This window comes from Condylura cristata, unplaced genomic scaffold (assembly GCF_000260355.1).
Source record: "Condylura cristata isolate star-nosed mole 26May11 unplaced genomic scaffold, ConCri1.0 scaffold00016, whole genome shotgun sequence".
Taxonomy (NCBI): Eukaryota; Metazoa; Chordata; class Mammalia; order Eulipotyphla; family Talpidae; genus Condylura; species Condylura cristata.
In genome coordinates, this window is record NW_004567117.1 from 37,786,816 (window position 1) to 37,804,862 (window position 18,047).

The window sequence follows — 18,047 nt, forward strand, 5'->3', positions numbered from 1 at the left end:
TGCTCCCCACTCTGCCTCTGGTGACTCTTCTCACCCCGACACCTCTGGCCTACAGGCCAGTTCTGCGCTAAAAAACACATCCCTGGGCTCCAACGCTCAGTGCCCACTAGCCAGGCCCTAGAAGGCCGCTGTGACCAGGACGGTGCTGGCTCTTGATCTGTGCTTCTCATTGCTTTTGCAGCTTTAACCGCCTTGATTTACCTCCGTATGAAACCTTTGAAGATTTACGAGAGAAGCTCCTCATGGCTGTGGAAAACGCTCAAGGGTTTGAGGGGGTGGATTAGTGGCCCCTGGCCTCGAGCGGGTGTTCGTCCAGCAAGCCCTGCCTGCACTTTCGCATTTGCTGACAGACATTGCAGAGACCACGCAGAAGAGCAGTGGCCGGGCCGGGGAGCCCTGAGCCGCCTGCGCCGGAGACTTGCCCGAGCCCAGCGGAACCCAGTCCGGGGCGCGTTCCTGCATTTTCCACTACAAATTATCAACTGGTTGATGTGTCCACGAATATCATTTCAGGAGGACTTAACTCTATTTATGTTGTGCCTCTGTAGGCCAAGCCCTTAATAAATATTTTACATACTTTATAATGACAATGAATGGAATTAATCATGCTACAGGTATAGTATTACGACTCATGTTTACTTTTTCAAATGATTTAGACCGATTTTCAGATTTTATTTCATTACGATTAAAGATGTCTCATGTACTTGGAAAGCGAGCATATTTTTTTTTGTATTTGAATTTCATACCAGGCTTAATGTCAGTGACATTTTTATTTTTGAAGGACTTTGACACCCCCACCCCTACTTTATTAGCACCGGAAGACTGATTTTTGTCAACAAACCTCCTACAGATGAGTACTTTTCACAGAATTTAAGATATGACAGTAGCCATCATGATCATTTTTTTTTCCATACTCAGAATGAAAACAAACTGGATATTACATTTTTTTGGGACAAATTGAGCATAATAGCTCCAGGCCGAGAGAAGTGAACACAGCATGACAAATTTTGTGTTGACCTGAAGGAATCACACCATTATTCCTCAGAAGTGATCACGTGCGCCAGCGACACCCGAGATGGGGTGGACTGTTATTTCTCCTCCGAGAAATGACTTGACCCCTCCCAACACTGTACAGTCATCCATTTATTCTATTTTCTCTTTGCTGTTTGTAGTAGCGACGTTTGGATGAAACTTGGCCCTGCTCAGTCTGAAGCTGTGGAAACCAGATTTGCTTAGTCTGTTATTAGTGCGCATTTGCTGATGGTAGCCGATAACCCATTTTTGTTCCGGCCAATCCGATTCTGAAGGCACTTTATGTTCCCCCTGGAGGTCCTAGCTGGTTCTGTTGATGTTTCGTTCTTTATCAGAAACATGAAATGTGGTGATTTCCTCTCGCTGCACACCCGGTGCCAGTGCAGTTGTGACTCTGGCTGCTGGTGTAGAAACCCCCGTGTAAGCCGAGGTGCACCTGCCCTCCCAATTGTCTTGCGGCTTCCACTCACCTACGAAGGTTCATTCAATAGACACTTGCTCTCCCGGGTTTTGTTCCCTGTGACTCGTTGCATGCTCCGATGCCTCCCTGCCCGAGTGTCTCTTCTGTGCTGGTTGGAAAGTGAGAGCAGCTGTGAAGCTGCTGGTGGTGCAGGATCGAGGGGGCGGTGCAGTGACCCTGTTCGTTCTCCCTGTGGATCTATGTCCTGTTTGCAGAGAGGCCTGAGGCAGTGTGGGGGCCCAGCAGCCCCACTGTCCTCTCGAACCCAGTTGACCTGCTCCCTGTTGTGGCCGTCAAGGGACACCAGAGATTCGATCATTTGCCAGTTGTAGCTAAGACCAAAATTATTGTGAGTCCAAGGCCTCCTTTTGAGAGCAGAAATTCATGCGTCCTCAGCTCCAGGGGGCCCATGAGAAGCTATCAATGTCCATGGTTGTAAATGAGTTGTCCAAAAGGGTGTTAGGGCCTGGTTGTTGAGAAAGTGGATTTCTATAAAGCCAAGTATTGGCGACTGTTTCATAGGGAATTTAAAATACCCACTAGTATCAGAAAACATAGATAGATGTTGAGTACTTAGAAAAGCAGTGTTCTTAATCGTTTCTCTGTTGCTGGAATGCCTTCCCTTCTAGCCATATAACCCCCTCCTCCCGCCCCTCATCGTCCAGACTCAGCTTTGTTAGGACTCAGGCCAGAGCCTGGGTGATCACGTCATTGTGTGTGGGGCGGGGGAGGAACCCAAGGCTTCTAGGCTAAGAGTTGGGGATCTTCTGACATTTATAAACTCTTAATCAGAATATTCACTAATGTAAATTTACCAGAGCATTGGAAATTTGAAAGAAAACCCATTTTAAGGCCATTTGGAAGTCAGGGACAGATAACATCCATTGACATAGCCCTGGACTGTGCATCTACCCCAATGCCTGCTGACAGTGACAGCGAAGTGTGTGCTAGGTCTGGGGTGGGGGAGGGGGATTGTTTTTTAATCAAAGGTTCCCTGGAATACTTACTGATCTTATTTAAATTCTGATGGTCACGCTCCTTCATCCTCATGTAATTGGGTAAAGAGGGTCATTCCTGGGCCCCACTTGCCCGCCCCTCCCCGGCAGCAGGCCTGGGGCAAAAATCCAGGGTCCTTTGCAGCAACTCTGATCCCTGGTCCAGGGCCTCTAGGACCTCTCTGTTCACAGAGCGTAACCTTAGCCCGGTTTCTTTGGTCTGAAAACGAGATGTTTCTCATGGGCCACTTTGCCCTGCGGCTAAGAAATTCCAGCATGGATGTGGGTTCTTACTGCTGCCTCTTTGCCTGGGTATTTCTGTTCTTGCCCCCTGTTGGCCTGAAGCTGAATTTGGACATTCTGCCCCGCGGGGTTAACTTCTGGTGGTGCCTGCTCTTACCTGCTACCTCTGGATCAGGAAGCAATGAGGCAAGTGTCTGCTGGAGAGTTAATTTCCACATCAGTGCTCTTTGTGCAAAACCTTTTCCATGGCTGGCTTTCCTGGAGCGATCTCCCCGCCCCAACCCCCCCAGCCACAGGAGGGAAGATGAGTCCTCATTTTGTTTCCAGGCCCTTTGGAGGCCGCCATCAAATACTGCCTGATACCCCAAGGCAAATGGTGTAAAGCAACCTGACGTGGATGATTTCTCCCACATAGAAATGGTTTACTGAGTTTTTGAACCATTTTCTACATCGCGCGTTGTTAAATAAACAACACGATACTCTTGCTGTTTCATCTTGCCACTTACAAATGCATCTTTTTTGTTCATATACCGCAAGCTTCTAATTGTTTAACAGTTACTACTTCACTTTAGTGTTTTCCTAAGTCTTGAATCTGCGTCTAAAATTTTGCAATCTATAAAGTTCTGCAGTCCTCAAGACCCTTCCCACTGCATTAGCTCTTCCTCTGCCTCTTCCCTCACCTTAACTGCACCCAGGAACTGAAGGGAGGCGGAGATGCCATCTAGTGTCATTTTCTGCCTCGCCAGTAGGGAGCGCTAATGTGCAGGGTAACCTCCCCTAAGGAGATTATGAGCTACCTCTGTCGACTTCTGGCTTTGGGGTACATCATAAGTCACGTCAAAACTGCCAATTTCAGGCCTCCACTTTGTACTTTAGATTTTAAAACGGTGAAGAAAATGTGATATACTTCGGACCACTTTTTTTAATTTATCTAAGCCTTAATCAAGTGTCTGCACCTGCACACGCTCCCCGCCCCTCCAACCCCCAGGATGTCAGAGACTGAGCTGCAGCCTTAGGACACACCTGACAACATAATGTTTTACAGAAAAGGACAGCTTTCTGTTGATGTGGAGTTTTCCAAGAAAGCCTCTCCCCAGACATCCATTCTTTGTTCAAGATGTTACATGCCAAGCGATGTGTGGTTCAAACCTGTGTCTTTTTATCTGTTGGTTTTGTCTGTAAAGAGTAATAATGACTGGAAAAGTGTTCGGCTACAGACCTCCATGTACTGCAGTCTCTACTTGGCAGAAGTGCATCAAAGCCTTTGTCATGCCCAGACCTGTGTCTGCAGACACCTGTGCCCACGCCAGCCCTCCCTCTGGCCCAGCTCACCTGGATGATCAGGGTTCCTCTCATGGCAACTCTGGCAACTTTGTTCTTCCTATTACGTATGTGATGTCTGTACACACATATGTACTCATGCTGTCCAAATATATGTATATATTTGTATAGCATTTTTACACCTTTTTTGAGTGTTCTGGTTTTGAATGGGAGCGTAAACACTGTCCCTCCAGGCTTTGCCCTAAGAATTCTGGCCCTCAGAGTCCAGGAGAACCCCAAGAAGATGATGTTAATTTGCTGCCATCTCTTAATTGAGCATCTGTACTCAATGGAACATAAGAAAGAAAAACAGTGACGTTTAAGGTGGAAAGAGTTTCAAGCATTCCAAATGAATTGTCAATGTTTCATAACTTTTTATGAAAACCCCCTTCCTAATAAAAAGCCAAGTACTATTTGATACAATGATTAAAAACCAAACTGCTTTGACATTTTTTAAAGACAACTTAAGGATAATGCTCATTTTCACAATCAGAAGAGCTTTCAAATATGGTTGAATTTGATACACAGGGAAAAGCTTAAGAACTCCTTTTTGTTTTTCATTTTTCTTAAGAGCTCTAAGACAAATTGTGGTTTGTTATCCTGATGGCAAAAGAGTAATAATGTCACAAAATGAAGTCATTGTAAAGAAGTGATGCAACTTGTCAAATATTTAATAAAGATTATGGACGCTGGAACATTTTCTACATCGAGTATGATGGGTTGTCTGATTTAAAATTTCACGATGCATCATTTTAATTGTTTCCGTGGCTTAAGTGCTTGAAGATTTACAGTATGTTCATTTCCCTCGTCTCCCTAAATGTTCTATGCTTTTAAAAACATGATTAAACTCTAGACAAAGCATATGGCTTATGTTTACGGGGGTTCACATCTATTCTCATCCATCTGTCTTGAAAAAGACTGTGTAACGCTAGGTTAATCTGCGGGTCCTTCTGAAAAGCCGCACTTCACCTCTCCTGCTTGTCCAACCAGCCCTGGATTATGTGAGTGAATGAGATGCAGAAATGAAGGCCAGGGTGGTCTCGGGGGATGGATGCTATCAAAATCCAGATTGGGTGTCAGTTCCCTGTTCAAACCAGACTCCTGGGAATTTTCCCTTTTCCTTAGTACTAAGCTTCCTCTTGACTTTGACCTGCCCCTCAGTTGGGAAAGGGAGGCAGATGGGGTTGGGCATGGGTGGTGTGATGCTGGGTGAGTAGAACGTGTGCACGTATGGAAGAGCAAAAACGTAACCCCCAAAATTAAAGCCCGCCTCCTCTGGAGAGCCAAGAGGTAACTCCCAAGTAGGCCACAAGCCAGTCCTTGCTCCTTGCCTCTTTTTCATTATCAGATAATATCTTGCTGGGTGGTATTAGTAGCTTTCTGAGCTCCAGAAAACACAGCCCATTCTCAGGGATCACCCCAGCCCACAGCCCTCACTGGGACCCACACCACCTCTTAGCCATGGACAGAGCTCTTTCCACCCTGGCAAGTAAGTCCTTATATTTTCCAGATAACCACAGGATAACTCTTAAGACTTTGTCCACCAGAGTGGTAACACCACATCAGACCAGAGACAGCACTGGATTCCTCTCTCCACCCCAAACTACCTGATAGAGCTTGAGGAGGTTGTATTTTGTCAAGCTTCTATCCGGCAAAGTCTTTTATATATTAACTTACAATATAGCCAATACTACTTGAGACGCCATGGTTGACTTTCTAGTTATTCAGCTCTTAACAAATCCTAACACCTCCTCTGCCGAGGGGGTCTTCTCTTGCTCCTTCTCCCTCAGGCCTGCCCCCGCTGGCCTTCTCTGTGGTCTCTGTTTGCTTAGAAGATCCTGGCTTGCTCACACACTGAGATGATGAGGGGACATTCCCTCCCCAACATAATAAGCGTTTAAACAAAAGTCAGGTCTTTGAACCCAGGACTCCAGTTAAAAAGTAACAACTTGGAAACAGGATCAATAGGAGACAAATATTAGCTATGGGCTGGAGGACACAACGTTGGGAAATAGCACCGCTGGGGACATGGAGCAACGGTCAGCTCGTCTTGGGGGTCCAGGCACTCCAAGGAGCCCCGTGATGTCACGCCACTTTCTTGCAAGTTGAAGCTCCCAGCCATCAAGTTACCGTCTAGAACCTCCTTGGTTCAGATGTCTGTAAGCGCCTCGAGAGGCTGGACCCCCACTTTATCTCTCCCTTCCCGTCCCTCTCCTCACCTGTTGAACTGCCTCCAGCTAAGCTCTGATCCAATCACTCTGCTGTTTACAAGGTTTCCACAGCTTTGCATCGCTCACCCACCTGGTGCTCAAGGCCATTTGGGGTATGTGGGCAATCCCGGGGGCGAGTTGGGGGGACACGCCAAACCATCTCCTTATCTCCACTCCCCTCATTGTGCAGTTTGATGTCATCTACCATTTCTTTTTTCTTGAAATGCTGCCTTTAGTGTATGACATTTCAATTCCTAGTTATTTTCTGCCTTTTGAATTACTGGTTTTTCTCCTTCCCTAAACGTAGGTGCGGCCCAGTAATTCTTCTTTTTTCTCCTTCGTCCTCCTCCCTGCCCACTTTTACTTCAGCCACCTTCCTGCCAATGGGCCACTCCCCAATATGCTGTTCTCACAGGGGAGACTTTGCCGCACATCCATATGGACCCTGAACTCAGAATTCATCTCAGATGCCACCTTATCCAGGAAGCCTTCCTGATTCCCCCACCACGTGAAGCCTAGCCTCCTCCAGCCCCCCTTTCCTCTACCCCCATCTGACTCTCGTGTGGCTATTTATAGAATGAGCTCCCTGCTCTGTGTCACCATATGTTAAATCAATATTCTCTGTGCCTTGGATGCTTAATAAAGCCACAGCAGGGCCCTGGGGGGAAGCAGGGGATGCTGCTGGGGCCCTCAGGGTGAGGCGCCTTGCTGATTCCTGCCTGTCACCTCCTAAATAATAATTGAACACTGGCCAGCATCTTCCGTCTTGTGACCCTGTGACAGGTCCAGGTGATCATCAGTCATCCAGGGTCTCTAGAGAGAGAACGAGAGGAAATGAGATACCCAAACCAAAGAAAAACTATCTGCTGAGAATCACACAATCATGGCCTGAATATTCCGCACCCCTCAGCTCTTTGTTGCCTAAAATACCGCGAATGAACACGTTGCTTTTCCACTCTGTTGCTCATCTCTTCAGAAACAATTTGTATGCCTCAGAGTATCAACAACACTTTAGTTCTCAAGAGACAGCAGTTTCCCTGGAGGCATCCCGCAGCTCCCTGCTGTCTGCACACTGGCTTCTACGCAGAGAAGCCCGCGACAGTCTCAGCTTGGCCAGTTCCTCTGGAACTGACCGTGCACACAGACCAGAGTCTTTCCTTCTGGAGAAGACGGTGGTCCCAGAAGAGGTGTGCCTACTCTGCCTCCTGGCATGGGGTGAGGAGCTGTACCTAGATAACAGCATCCTCACGGGTTTCCTCGCCACTCAGAATGATGGGAAATCCCAGGAACTCGCCAACTGACTTCCTGAAGATAAAGGGGGGGGGGAACCGCACCCCCATTGATGGGAACAAAATTTGCCTGGTCCGCCATGACTTGACTGCCCAAAAACTTTATTTGGCCTCACCAAGACTCTGATAGGAAAATTTCACCCCCAAATCCAATTTTCTAATTTCCTTGAAAAATTAGAAGACCTGGCATCAAGCAGTGGGAGCCCTAGGGTTGCCCTCTGTAGATAAGTAGATGAGGCCTATCCGTTTGTTTGCTGCACTTCCCTCTACTCTATTGTCTAACGCTGGTCCGCTTCACACATTAACCATCGGGACCCCAATGTCATCTGAGTTTACAGCCTCTGCACACCACCCAGGTAACTTGGACTAATGTGAGATTTGAACTTCAATTCTATTAGATTATTAGAATCTCGTTTGTCTCAACTTGGAGTGCGACAGTTCTCTCATTGTCACATGTACCCAAGGGGATGGCGGCTGTGCACACTTGAACTCTGGTGTGTGATCTCATAAATCTAATTCAACCCTTCCTCTTCCGATAGCTTGGGAAGCTGGGAGCTGCCCTGGTGTCTTCCAGGTTTCGTGTTCTGGAGCTCTCGCCCTGGAGGGGTGAGACCAGCAGATCAGACCTCCCTCTTGATGGTGTCTGGGTAGAACTCTATCTTGGGAAAAGAGCGTCTCAGAAAGACGTCTTCAACTCATTCTTCTAATCTTCAAATTTTCTATTCAAGACATTCCAAGGTCCCCTGACAAGTGCTTTTTCAAAATGGAATGGTTTAGTTGTTTGAAACAGTCTTCCCAGACTCTCTTCACCCCAACTTGGGGACAGCCTGCCCAAAATGCAGGCCTGATCCCCAGAGGAGGAACCAAATAATCATGTGAAATTAATTTTATAGACCCTAGCACAAATGTCATGGCATGTCAGGGAAGTTATAGGACTCATGAGGACAGGGACAGCTTCCTCTATGCAAAGTAGGCATTCACTCAGGAAACACTAGTCAATCATTATTTGCCCCAAGCATCGTGCTAGATGCAAAATGAAATCAGCATCTTTGCCCTGAGGATTTTCATGTAGTGGTGACACTGAGGAGAGAAACAATAATCAGAGCAAAAATGCACTACCGATCCACGATTCAAAACTCTGGGGCTGGTGTATTCTGGAATGCAGATTTATTTACTTTTTCTTTTTTGCACTTTAGAAAGAGCGGTTATACAACCCACACATCAGGCAGCGGCCAGAGCCGCGACTGCAGTGCCCTGACATCAAGCTCATAGCAGAGATATGAAAACTCGCACTTAGTAGAGTAAATAAAGACTATAAATAGCCTCGTGGCAGTTCAGGTCAGGGTTTGCCATCCGATGAGGTGTTCGCATGAAATGAGATTGCTTCACATTTATAAAAAATGTCTTTTGTGGAAGTGGCAAATAAGGGCTGTGCCTGTGCCCAGAGGCCTGACACGGTCAACACGTCAGGTAAAAGCTTCCTGAAAGCTGCTCCCCACTGGGAAAGGGCAGAAGACACGACCGGGTGGCTTTGCAGGGAAATGCTGGGTGTCACCTGCTGAGCGCTCCAGGAATCCCAGGGGCTCAGTGCACTCCTTTGTCTCTATGAACAAGGCCATTTTGAGACTCCATAGAGACAGAAATTAAACTGCAGAACACTAAAAGTAATGAAATGGTTCCCGTCAGGAATAATACAAATGCACCTTTATTTTTCTGTTAGAGACAGAATTGATTCCCATCCAACAGAAAAGATGGCGGCAGAGGATGCATTTCATTGCTCTGTAGGCTGGTTCTGAGCAGCCTGCTATGAGTGTATATGTAACATTCCTGAAAAAAATGTGTCTATCCTTCCAATTCTCCTTTGAAGAACTGAGTTGACTTTTTAAAGAAAGAACTTTTCCTGGAGATGTCACTTGTGGCTGAAACTGACCAAGAACTAACTGATTGCGAAGAGGGAGAATTCTTCACAACAAGCCAGAGAAGCCATTTGCAAAGACTCCAGCAGCCCCCGGGCAGCCAGGGTCAGTCTGAAGGGAAGTGGCCACTGGCCAGTCAGGAGGTGCAGGGAGAGTGGGGACCGGACCGTGCTGACCACCTACATCAGATTCACCCGGGTGTGTGGTGAAGCCCAGGCCCTCACTAAAGCATCTTGGGGAAAGACGCCACTGGAGAGAATGCTCCAGGAGAATCCTGTTTATGCTGAACCACTGATGTATTTGAAACATCCTTTATGCCAGCGATGTTTCCAGCTGCCTTTGAAACATGAACATACTTAATCCCTTGAACAATTACGCTAGGTAGGTACATCATTATTCCCACTTCCTAGTTGGGGAATTCAAGGTACAGAGAGCATTGAAAAACGCCAGGTCACGGGGCTTGTTAGATATAGGCCAGGTGACCTGGTTTCTGGGTCTGTGCTTTTAACCAAACGGCTGCCCAGGCAGTGATGGGGGTGCTGCCCCAAGCTACACTTTGCCCTCCACCTGCAGCTGCAACAAATGGGTGCTTTGGCCCCCTGCATCCCACTTGTATTCCCTGGGGGTGCAGCTCACACCCCTGCCCCCACCCCAGGGGCCTCAGGAATGGAGGGAGTTTTGGTCTTTCACCCCTAGGGTCTGAAAACCACAGAGGAGCTGGCCAGTTTGTGATAAGCCTGTTGGTCTTAGGGTTCAAAGCCCATGTTGCTCGACTTTATCTGTGTTGCTGATACCTGTTTCAATAGCTTCTGTTTGAGGAGATGGAGCGGGGACAGGCAGCTGGAGCCAGCTGACCGGATGGTCAGGCCTGGAGAGCTGTGTGTCCTTTCCTTGTGTCAATTCCAAAAGGCAGAGTTTGGAAATAGTCAACAGAGAGTTTTTCTTCATCTCCACATAAACAGCCTTTCAGCCCTTTGGAGAGAGTTGGGCAATGTGGATGGAGGTAGGTCAGAGAAGCCAGTTTGACTTGATGCATCTGAAGTTGGCTTTGGTTTCCATGTTGCTCTCAGATGACTACGGTCACATCCGAAAGAAAACGTTCCAGGCCTATGCGATCCCCTCCCTGCACGCCCCACCCTGGAATTACCAAGGGCATCAGAGAATGTTTTCGAACATTCTGCTTCTTCCCCTTCATAAGGGACGTGGAGTTTCTCAGGCTCCTTCTCCCCAACCTACCACCAGCCTCCGCAGCCCCCACCTACAACTCTTTCCTTCCCAGGTCTCACTACCACAGGCGATGCCACGTTATTGCAAAAAAACACGTAGGAGCACAAGCAATGGGCATGTGCACCTGTAATTATGGATTCCTGGGCCAAGAAGCGGGGGGCCAGAGACCGTGGGGGCGGGGAGGCCGCTGCCTGCTTGCTTGGCTGCCTGCGGGGTGTCTGTGTGTCGAGCCCCCTGCTTCAGCACAAAGGCATGTCGGATGCAGCCTCAAGATTCCTCTTCTATTTGCCCGAGTCAGCCGTGACCCTGCCCAGCCTGGGGTGGCCACACACCACTCACTGGCTGCGTGTCATGGTGAGCAAATCAGCACCAGTCTCTTCTTGACGCCTGGACTCTCACTCATGGACAACTGCTCTCCAGCCCCAGCCAAGTTCAGAAAGGCCTGAAATCACATATACAGCGAGAAAAATGGCCGAACCCCGCTCCAGGGGGAAGCATAGCAACCAGCTACTCAGAGTTTAAAAATAGAGAGGGAGGGGGCTCTCCCTAGTGGCACAATGGGTTAAAGCACCGCATTATGAAGCTCTCTGAAGCCACTGCAGCACGAGTTCAGCCAGGGAGGTGACCCGCAAGGCGCAGCAGACCTCTCCTGACCTGCCCACTGCTCCCCTCAGCAGTGTACTTCGTCAGTCGGACTGTTCTGCTCCCCACTCTCTCTCTGGTGAAGCCTCTCACAGCCCCTGCACCTCTGGCCTGTACCCCAGTTCTGTATACATAAATAACTTAAAAAAAAAAAATCTCCCCAAGCTAATTACTCAGTTGACATGGGGACACAGGGCTGAGGTGCAGGTGGGGGGGGTGCGGCGGGTCACAGACTTCCATTCCACCATACTGGGCTCCTCGGAGGCTGCAGAGGGAAGAGGGGCGTTGCCATGCACAATTGTCACCTGCATGGAAAAGCTTCTGCAGCCTCGCAGCAAAAGCCTCCAGGGCCTGAGTCACAAAAATTAAAAAAGAAAAGGCTTCCCACTGCAAGCAGCTCTCAAGGAAACGCACAGGCCGGCCAACTGGCAGCAGCCGGAATGAAGACACCCTGAGCAGGAGGAGGCTCTTCAGTGGGAACTTCTTTACCCTCAAGGGGCCCAGTCAGGAGCTCACAGAGGGCCCAGCAGCTTCCTGTTGAGTGGACCCAGGAAATCTCTCAGAGGCTCCCGAGAGCCAAAGACACCACATAAATGAGCTCAGGAATGGCTGGTGAGATGCACGCTGTCCCCTGAATGCAGTCTGGCCCGGGGTGACTCACGCACAGACAACAGAGCTAAATATACTCGAGCACCACATCTGCTTCTACTAAACAGTCATTCCGCACATGGCTGCAAGCTGGGTTTTGCCTCTGCTGTTGGGTGTGTGGCTTCCAGGTGATAATAAGCACAGGGGAGCTGGGGGTCCAGGCGGCCTCCAGGGGCCTGGAGACCACTTCCTTGACCCCTGGCTATGAGCAGCAGCCACAAGACTCAAGCGTTTGGATGAGAAGGCCCGTGGGGCGCCTGCCCTCGCCGGCAGGAGGGTCAGTAGCGGGCAGCGGGCGCCTGCTGTCCTGGCCCAGGCAGAGCATGGTTCTCCGGGTTCTGAAAACACAGCACTTCTCTTTGCTTCTCGTAAATGGACCTCAGGTTTCTTTGTAGGATCTTACAGTGAATTTGGCTCTGCTGTGGCTTCACAGATGGTGTCATTGGGCACAGATCAGGGAATTCACAGCCCTGGTCCTTCTCAGTGTTTCTTCCCTGCCCATCACTTGCTGTGGTGGAGCCGCAAAGCAGCCTGAGCTGGGGAGCTAGAATGTGACCTCCAGGGGAGCTGATGGGAGCATTTTTGGTCCCAAGATGCTAAGGGAAGAAGTCCCTGAAGGGACAAGAGAAAGGCCATGTTGGAGAAACTAGCCTTCCCCCGCCTTCTAGAACGCAGCAAAGGAATGTCCCCCAGCCCCTGCACGGACAAGCCAAGGTCAGTCCAGTCTAGTAGGGCAGGCGGCTTCTCACTGCCAAAAGGGCTTGAGCTCTGACAGGATAAGAGTCTTCAGGAACCCGGGACTGTTGAGAGCTCTAAAGAATTTACCCCCAACGACTCAGAGCAGACATGTGGCGGGCGATCGATGCAGCAAAATGCCTGGAAAAACCGATCAAACCTCGGGAACTGTGCAAACAAGTTACACCCCACTCTCACAGTGGCATGCGAGGCAGGTGGGAGGCGTTGAGACGCCTCGGCCCACAGAGAGCAAACACAAAGCTGCTTTGGCTCCAGTGCCAGCTCCCTGCAGTCCGGTGTGGAATGTCCCTCTGCTGTTCTTCTCGCCAACTCAGGCGAATTTTACAGCTCCTGTGCTTAACTCAGGTGCAGCAACCTGTAATGCCCGCCTCTGAGGTGATCCAAACCGCCACCTCCACTCCTCCACCCCAGGGCCCGAGGGAAGAGGCCTTTGAGCAGCGGTGGCTCTCGGAAGCGGGGAGCCCGACCTGCTCACGGCCACCCAGTGTGAGCGGGGTGAATGAATGAATAAAGACTGGTTTCTGTGCCAACACACAGGGCTTCACAAGTCTATCAACCAACTCCAGGGTAGACTTTGGGCTTGGAAAAATCATCGCAGGAGTCCCTCTGGGCACGACAGCTCCAAATGTTAGTTAGACAGGATGAGCCCTTAACCTCCTTCCCTACTGCTTCCTACGGGTCCTTACGCTGACATGCCCTAGCCCTCGGTAGGGATGTCAAAACAGGCAAGTTTCCAAGTCTGCTGCAGAGATTCTGGGCTTTCCCAGGCCTGCTGCTCGGAGGAGTCCGTGGTTTGGATTCTGCTGTTTGCTGGGGCAGAAAGTCCCTGCAGTAGCAGCTATGGCTACCTTGACCCCAAACAATGAAGACAGCTCATGCTCTGATGGATGGGATGACAGTTTCCTGATACTCACCATGCCTGTAATTCGGGGTGCAGTCTTTCGGGACTGAGCCCACTGGTGTGATAAATGAGTCTCTCTCCCTCCACCTCTCAGAGTGCCGTCTGATTTCTTTGGAAGTTGCCATAACAGCTTCTTCTCCGCCCTCTGAATGTGGGCAGTGTCCTCCTGCGAGCTGGTGGCTTGTCAGTTCCAGGGCTGCCTGTCGGTGCTCCTGGGAGGACGGGTCCCCTGGGGATCCTGGTGGTCTCTGAGTAGGTGGTGGGTGTAGATTTCAAGGGGCTGGTGTTCAAGCTCCACAGGTCCTCTGTCCCTGGGGACCTGCCAGAGAAGGGTGCCCTGGATGTCTCCTGTCATCCAGACTGGAGGGTAGAGGTCCAGATCTTAACACCAATAATGCTGAGTGCATTTTCATGGGTTTATTGTCCATTCATGTGTCTTCTCTTGAAAAATAGCTATTCAAATCCTTTGCTTCTTTTCAAATTGGGCTATTTTTCTTTTTAGTGTTGAGTTGCAACATTCTTTTGGACACCTATCCTTGGTTAGATATGCGACTTGTAAGTATTTTGATTATTATCCGGTGGGTTACAATTATACTTTTTTTTTTTTTTTAATTTTTGTGTAGAAGAACTGGGGCATAGGCCAGAGGTACAGGGGATGAGAGGCTTCACCAGAGACAGAGCAGGGGGAAGGAAGGCAGATTGACTAAGTACACTGCTGAGGGGAGCAGCGGCCGGGTCAGGAGAGGTCTGCTGTGCCCTGTGGGTCACGTCCGTGGCTGGGGATCGAACTCAGACCATAGTAATGACAGGGCTGAGACTTAACTCCTAGGCCACCAGCCCAATTTTCACTTTCTTGGTGGTGTGCTCTGAAGCACAGTTTTCAGTTTTGATGAAGTCCAACACCTTTATTTTTCTTGTTGCCTGTGCACTGGTGTGATAGCAAAGAAGCTTAGCCCAATCCGGTTACGCCTATGCTTTCTTCTGAGCTGCCTACTTTTGCTATTACATTAGGTCCCTGATCCATGTTTTTAGCCAATTTCTGTACGAGCCCTTTGGCAGGTCGGTCCCCAATGTTCACCATCTGTTGAACAGACAAGTGCTTTTCCCACTGGGCTGTCTTGCACCACTGGCATCAGAATAGAAGCTGAGATAACTCTAAAGCAAACAGGCAAGTGGGAGAAAGCTGGATTCATTTTTAACGGGCCCAAAACCAAAACTGCAACTATAAGAAAGCAACACAGAGGTATAGGGAAAATTTTTTATGGTGGGGAGAGATGTTTTTGCTCAATGAACTTCAAAGAACACATGTTTGGGAGGTGGGAGGAGACTCTGGAGTAAACCTACTTAGACAAGGGAGAAACTGCCAGTGCCAGACAGACAGGGCCCTGGCTGGGGATTAATTGCTTTTCTTCCTCAAAGTTAAAATTATGCTGAAGGAACCAGTGTTATTCAAGGACCAGCTGTGTTCATATCCTTAATATATAAAGAGTTTGTGAAAATCAATTAGGATAAAGAGTTCTATTCAGTAAGTGGACAAACATAGACAGTTAATTCAAGTAAGAAATGCAACTGTCTGGTAAATGTTTATTAAAAGGACAACTTTAACAGTAATCAAAGAAATACAAGTTAAAATAAACTATTATTGTCTATCAAATAAAAAACACTGAAAAGTTATATTAACCTTGAAGCGGACAAGATCAGGCTCCCTGGTTGTAAGTATATATTGATACATTTTATTGCAACTTGTGATGTATATGCATTGATAAGTTTTCATAAAAATACAGGCTTTTCGTATAAAATGGAAGAGACTAGAAGGAAATATGCCACCATCGCCATTGTAACTGGGAAGTGTATAAACGACTGGGATTGCTTTTACTTTCTTTATTATATAGTTCCTCATTTTCTGACATGAGAATTGCTTACAAAATAGGAAATACTATGCCCGTTTCAAAGCGAAACAAAATACTACCAGTGTCCGGAAGGGATGCTTTGATGATCACTCCTCAAAATGCATTGGCCAGCCCAGCACCCACCCAGCACCCAACCCAAAAACCAAGGCTTTTGGTCCCTCTCACTTCTCCACACCCAAGGACAACTCCAGTGAAGTCCTTCCTTCTCAGCACCCCTCTTTCCAACACTGCCTCTTCCAGCCTTACCTCCCACCCCCTCTGCGACCCACCCCCATGGCCAGAGTGACCCTCCCCCACTGAAACATTCCAGAGAGTCTCACCGGTCCCAGGGTAAAGTCTAAACTGCAGCTGGCCTTCCTGGCAGAGTCTGGGCTCCCGCAGCTCACCTTCCTGACCCCATGCAGGGCCCTTCCCCTGGTCCCACTGTCTCCAGTTTCCATGCCACACTCTCATCTCAGGCCTCTGGCATCTGGCCTTCTCCTCTGAGAACACAGCCTCCTGCTCCTTTCAATAGCTACCTCCTAATCATCTTTATTGTCTTGCCTGAAACACCACTTCCTCCAGGAAGTCCTCTTGGGTCCTCAAGAGTCCAGCGATGTTGCCCCTACTATTTTCCCACAGTCAAATTGCCTATTTTCAGGGATCTATCTCCCACCAGAGTATTTATTGAATGAGGACAGGGACTACATATCTATCTTTTTCTATCTTGAGCTATTCAGTATTGATTTGTATGAATGTTCTATAAATGGAAGGATGGAACTATGTTCAGTGTGGATAAGATTTTTGCTGGTTTCTTTTTCTGTTTCAACTCTATTATTTTAGTGGTCTCTTAGAAAGCTTAATTCCAGTCTCTGTGTGCTGTTTGAATGCATTACCTGGCTCAAATTATTATGAATTTTTTTTTCAGTTTTAAAGGACTAGACAGTTGCTGTGACTGTCTGAGGGATTAAACCTGGCACCCCTCTCTCCAGCCCCCTTGAAACAGCACTGCGTTAACATCATGCTCACAGCCCTGCATGGGATTCTCCCTCCTCACACAGTCAAGCAAAAAAGCCAATACACAGGAGGTAAAGTCCATTGATTTTCTTCCTAGCTCCAAACACTGTCTGGGTTTCTGATTACGTTCTAATGCCCTTTACGCGACCTGGGTTGGAGAAGCTAGCCCATAAAACTCAGATCTAATTAAAACCCTATCCTTAAATAAGAGAAGAGACTGGAATGTTTTTGGAGAAATGACTTCCCACTTACCCTTGGCCTTCTGTTGCATCAGCAACGCCGCACCAGTCAAGACCAGGCATGGACATGCTGCTCCAGGGGAAACATCCTGGCCTTATTATTAATAGGAGAACCAAGAGAAAAGGGTGGCTCAGACTGAGAATATGATTGTGGTATTTGGGGCTTAGGGAGGATGAGTCCGTCCATCAGGTAAATCATCCTCCCACCCCCTACCCATAGTTCCAGTCTCACTGGAAGGTCCACTGGAAGGAGCCTTGGGGTCCGCTGGAAGGAGCCTTGTCAGGTCCGGCAGCGGCTGCCCAGCTTTCCACCTGGAGCACGTTGGGTGGAGCCGCCCTAGGGTGTTCTGATGCACAGGCCAGGGCAGGCGCCACAGGGGGATACTGTAGCTGCGGGAACCTGGGTGGATTCAGTGTCAATAGTTCAGGCATCGTGGGACTCTCTTTTTCTTTTTAAGCTTTATTTATTTATGCACACTAAGAACTGGGGTACAGGCCAGGAGGCACAGGGGTAGAAGCATTCACCAGCGACATTGTGGGGAGCAGAACAGGCCGATCTACTGACACACATGCTGAGGGGAGCAGTGTGGGAAGACAGGAGAGGTCTGCCGCACCATGTGGGTCAGCTCCCTGGCTGGGGAGCGAACTTGTGCTGCAGTAGCTGGCGATAGCTTGATAGTGCTGTGTCTTTAACCCCTGTGCCACCAGGGAGGCTCCATCGTGGGGCTCTTGCCCATGATTTTTAGCTTGTATATTTGAGGTTTTACAGTTTATAAAACTTTTCATGTAAATTGGCCCACCGCTATGTTACATAGCAATACTGAGTGGAGTCGTGACTTTGTTCCCGATTTTTGCTCGTAGGCAATGGAGGCTCCATATGGATGAGTCCGAGTTGGGAAGGGCTTGGCTGCACTGTGAGAGTCTCTGGATTCGGAGTTGATCCTGCTTCCCCAGTGTTTGCTGCACTACCTAGGGCAATGGCTTCTTATGCAGTGAAGAACTAGGATTAAATGCAACTCTTTTATCAAAATAGTCATCTGCAACATGGGAATGCTATGGGATGCAGCAATTCCACATTGGGGCTTCTATTTGAGGAGAAGGAAATCAACTCAGATGCCCAACTGTGTTTCTTGTGGCATTATTTACAATGGCTGGGATGTGCACCCGCTCGGTCAGGGTAGTCTGTCCACACGTGGAACACAATTTAGTTGTAAAGAAAGATGAAATGCTACTATCTGTGAGCAAGATGGAAGGAACTTGAGG

General features: G+C 48.6%; 1 protein-coding gene across 4 annotated transcripts in view; it reads left to right on the forward strand.

Moving 5' to 3' along the window:
- NEDD4L (neural precursor cell expressed, developmentally down-regulated 4-like, E3 ubiquitin protein ligase) overlaps positions 1-4,761 on the forward strand; it is a 295,709-nt gene extending 290,948 nt beyond the window's left edge. For all 4 annotated transcript variants that reach the window (XM_012725849.1, XM_012725846.1, XM_012725847.1 and 1 more), the window contains one exon: positions 182-4,761. In XM_012725849.1, coding sequence (XP_012581303.1) covers positions 182-284 — 103 coding nt within the window. In that variant the 3' untranslated portion in view covers positions 285-4,761. The remainder of the gene's footprint in view (positions 1-181) is intronic.
- The last annotated feature ends 13,286 nt before the right edge of the window (positions 4,762-18,047 follow it).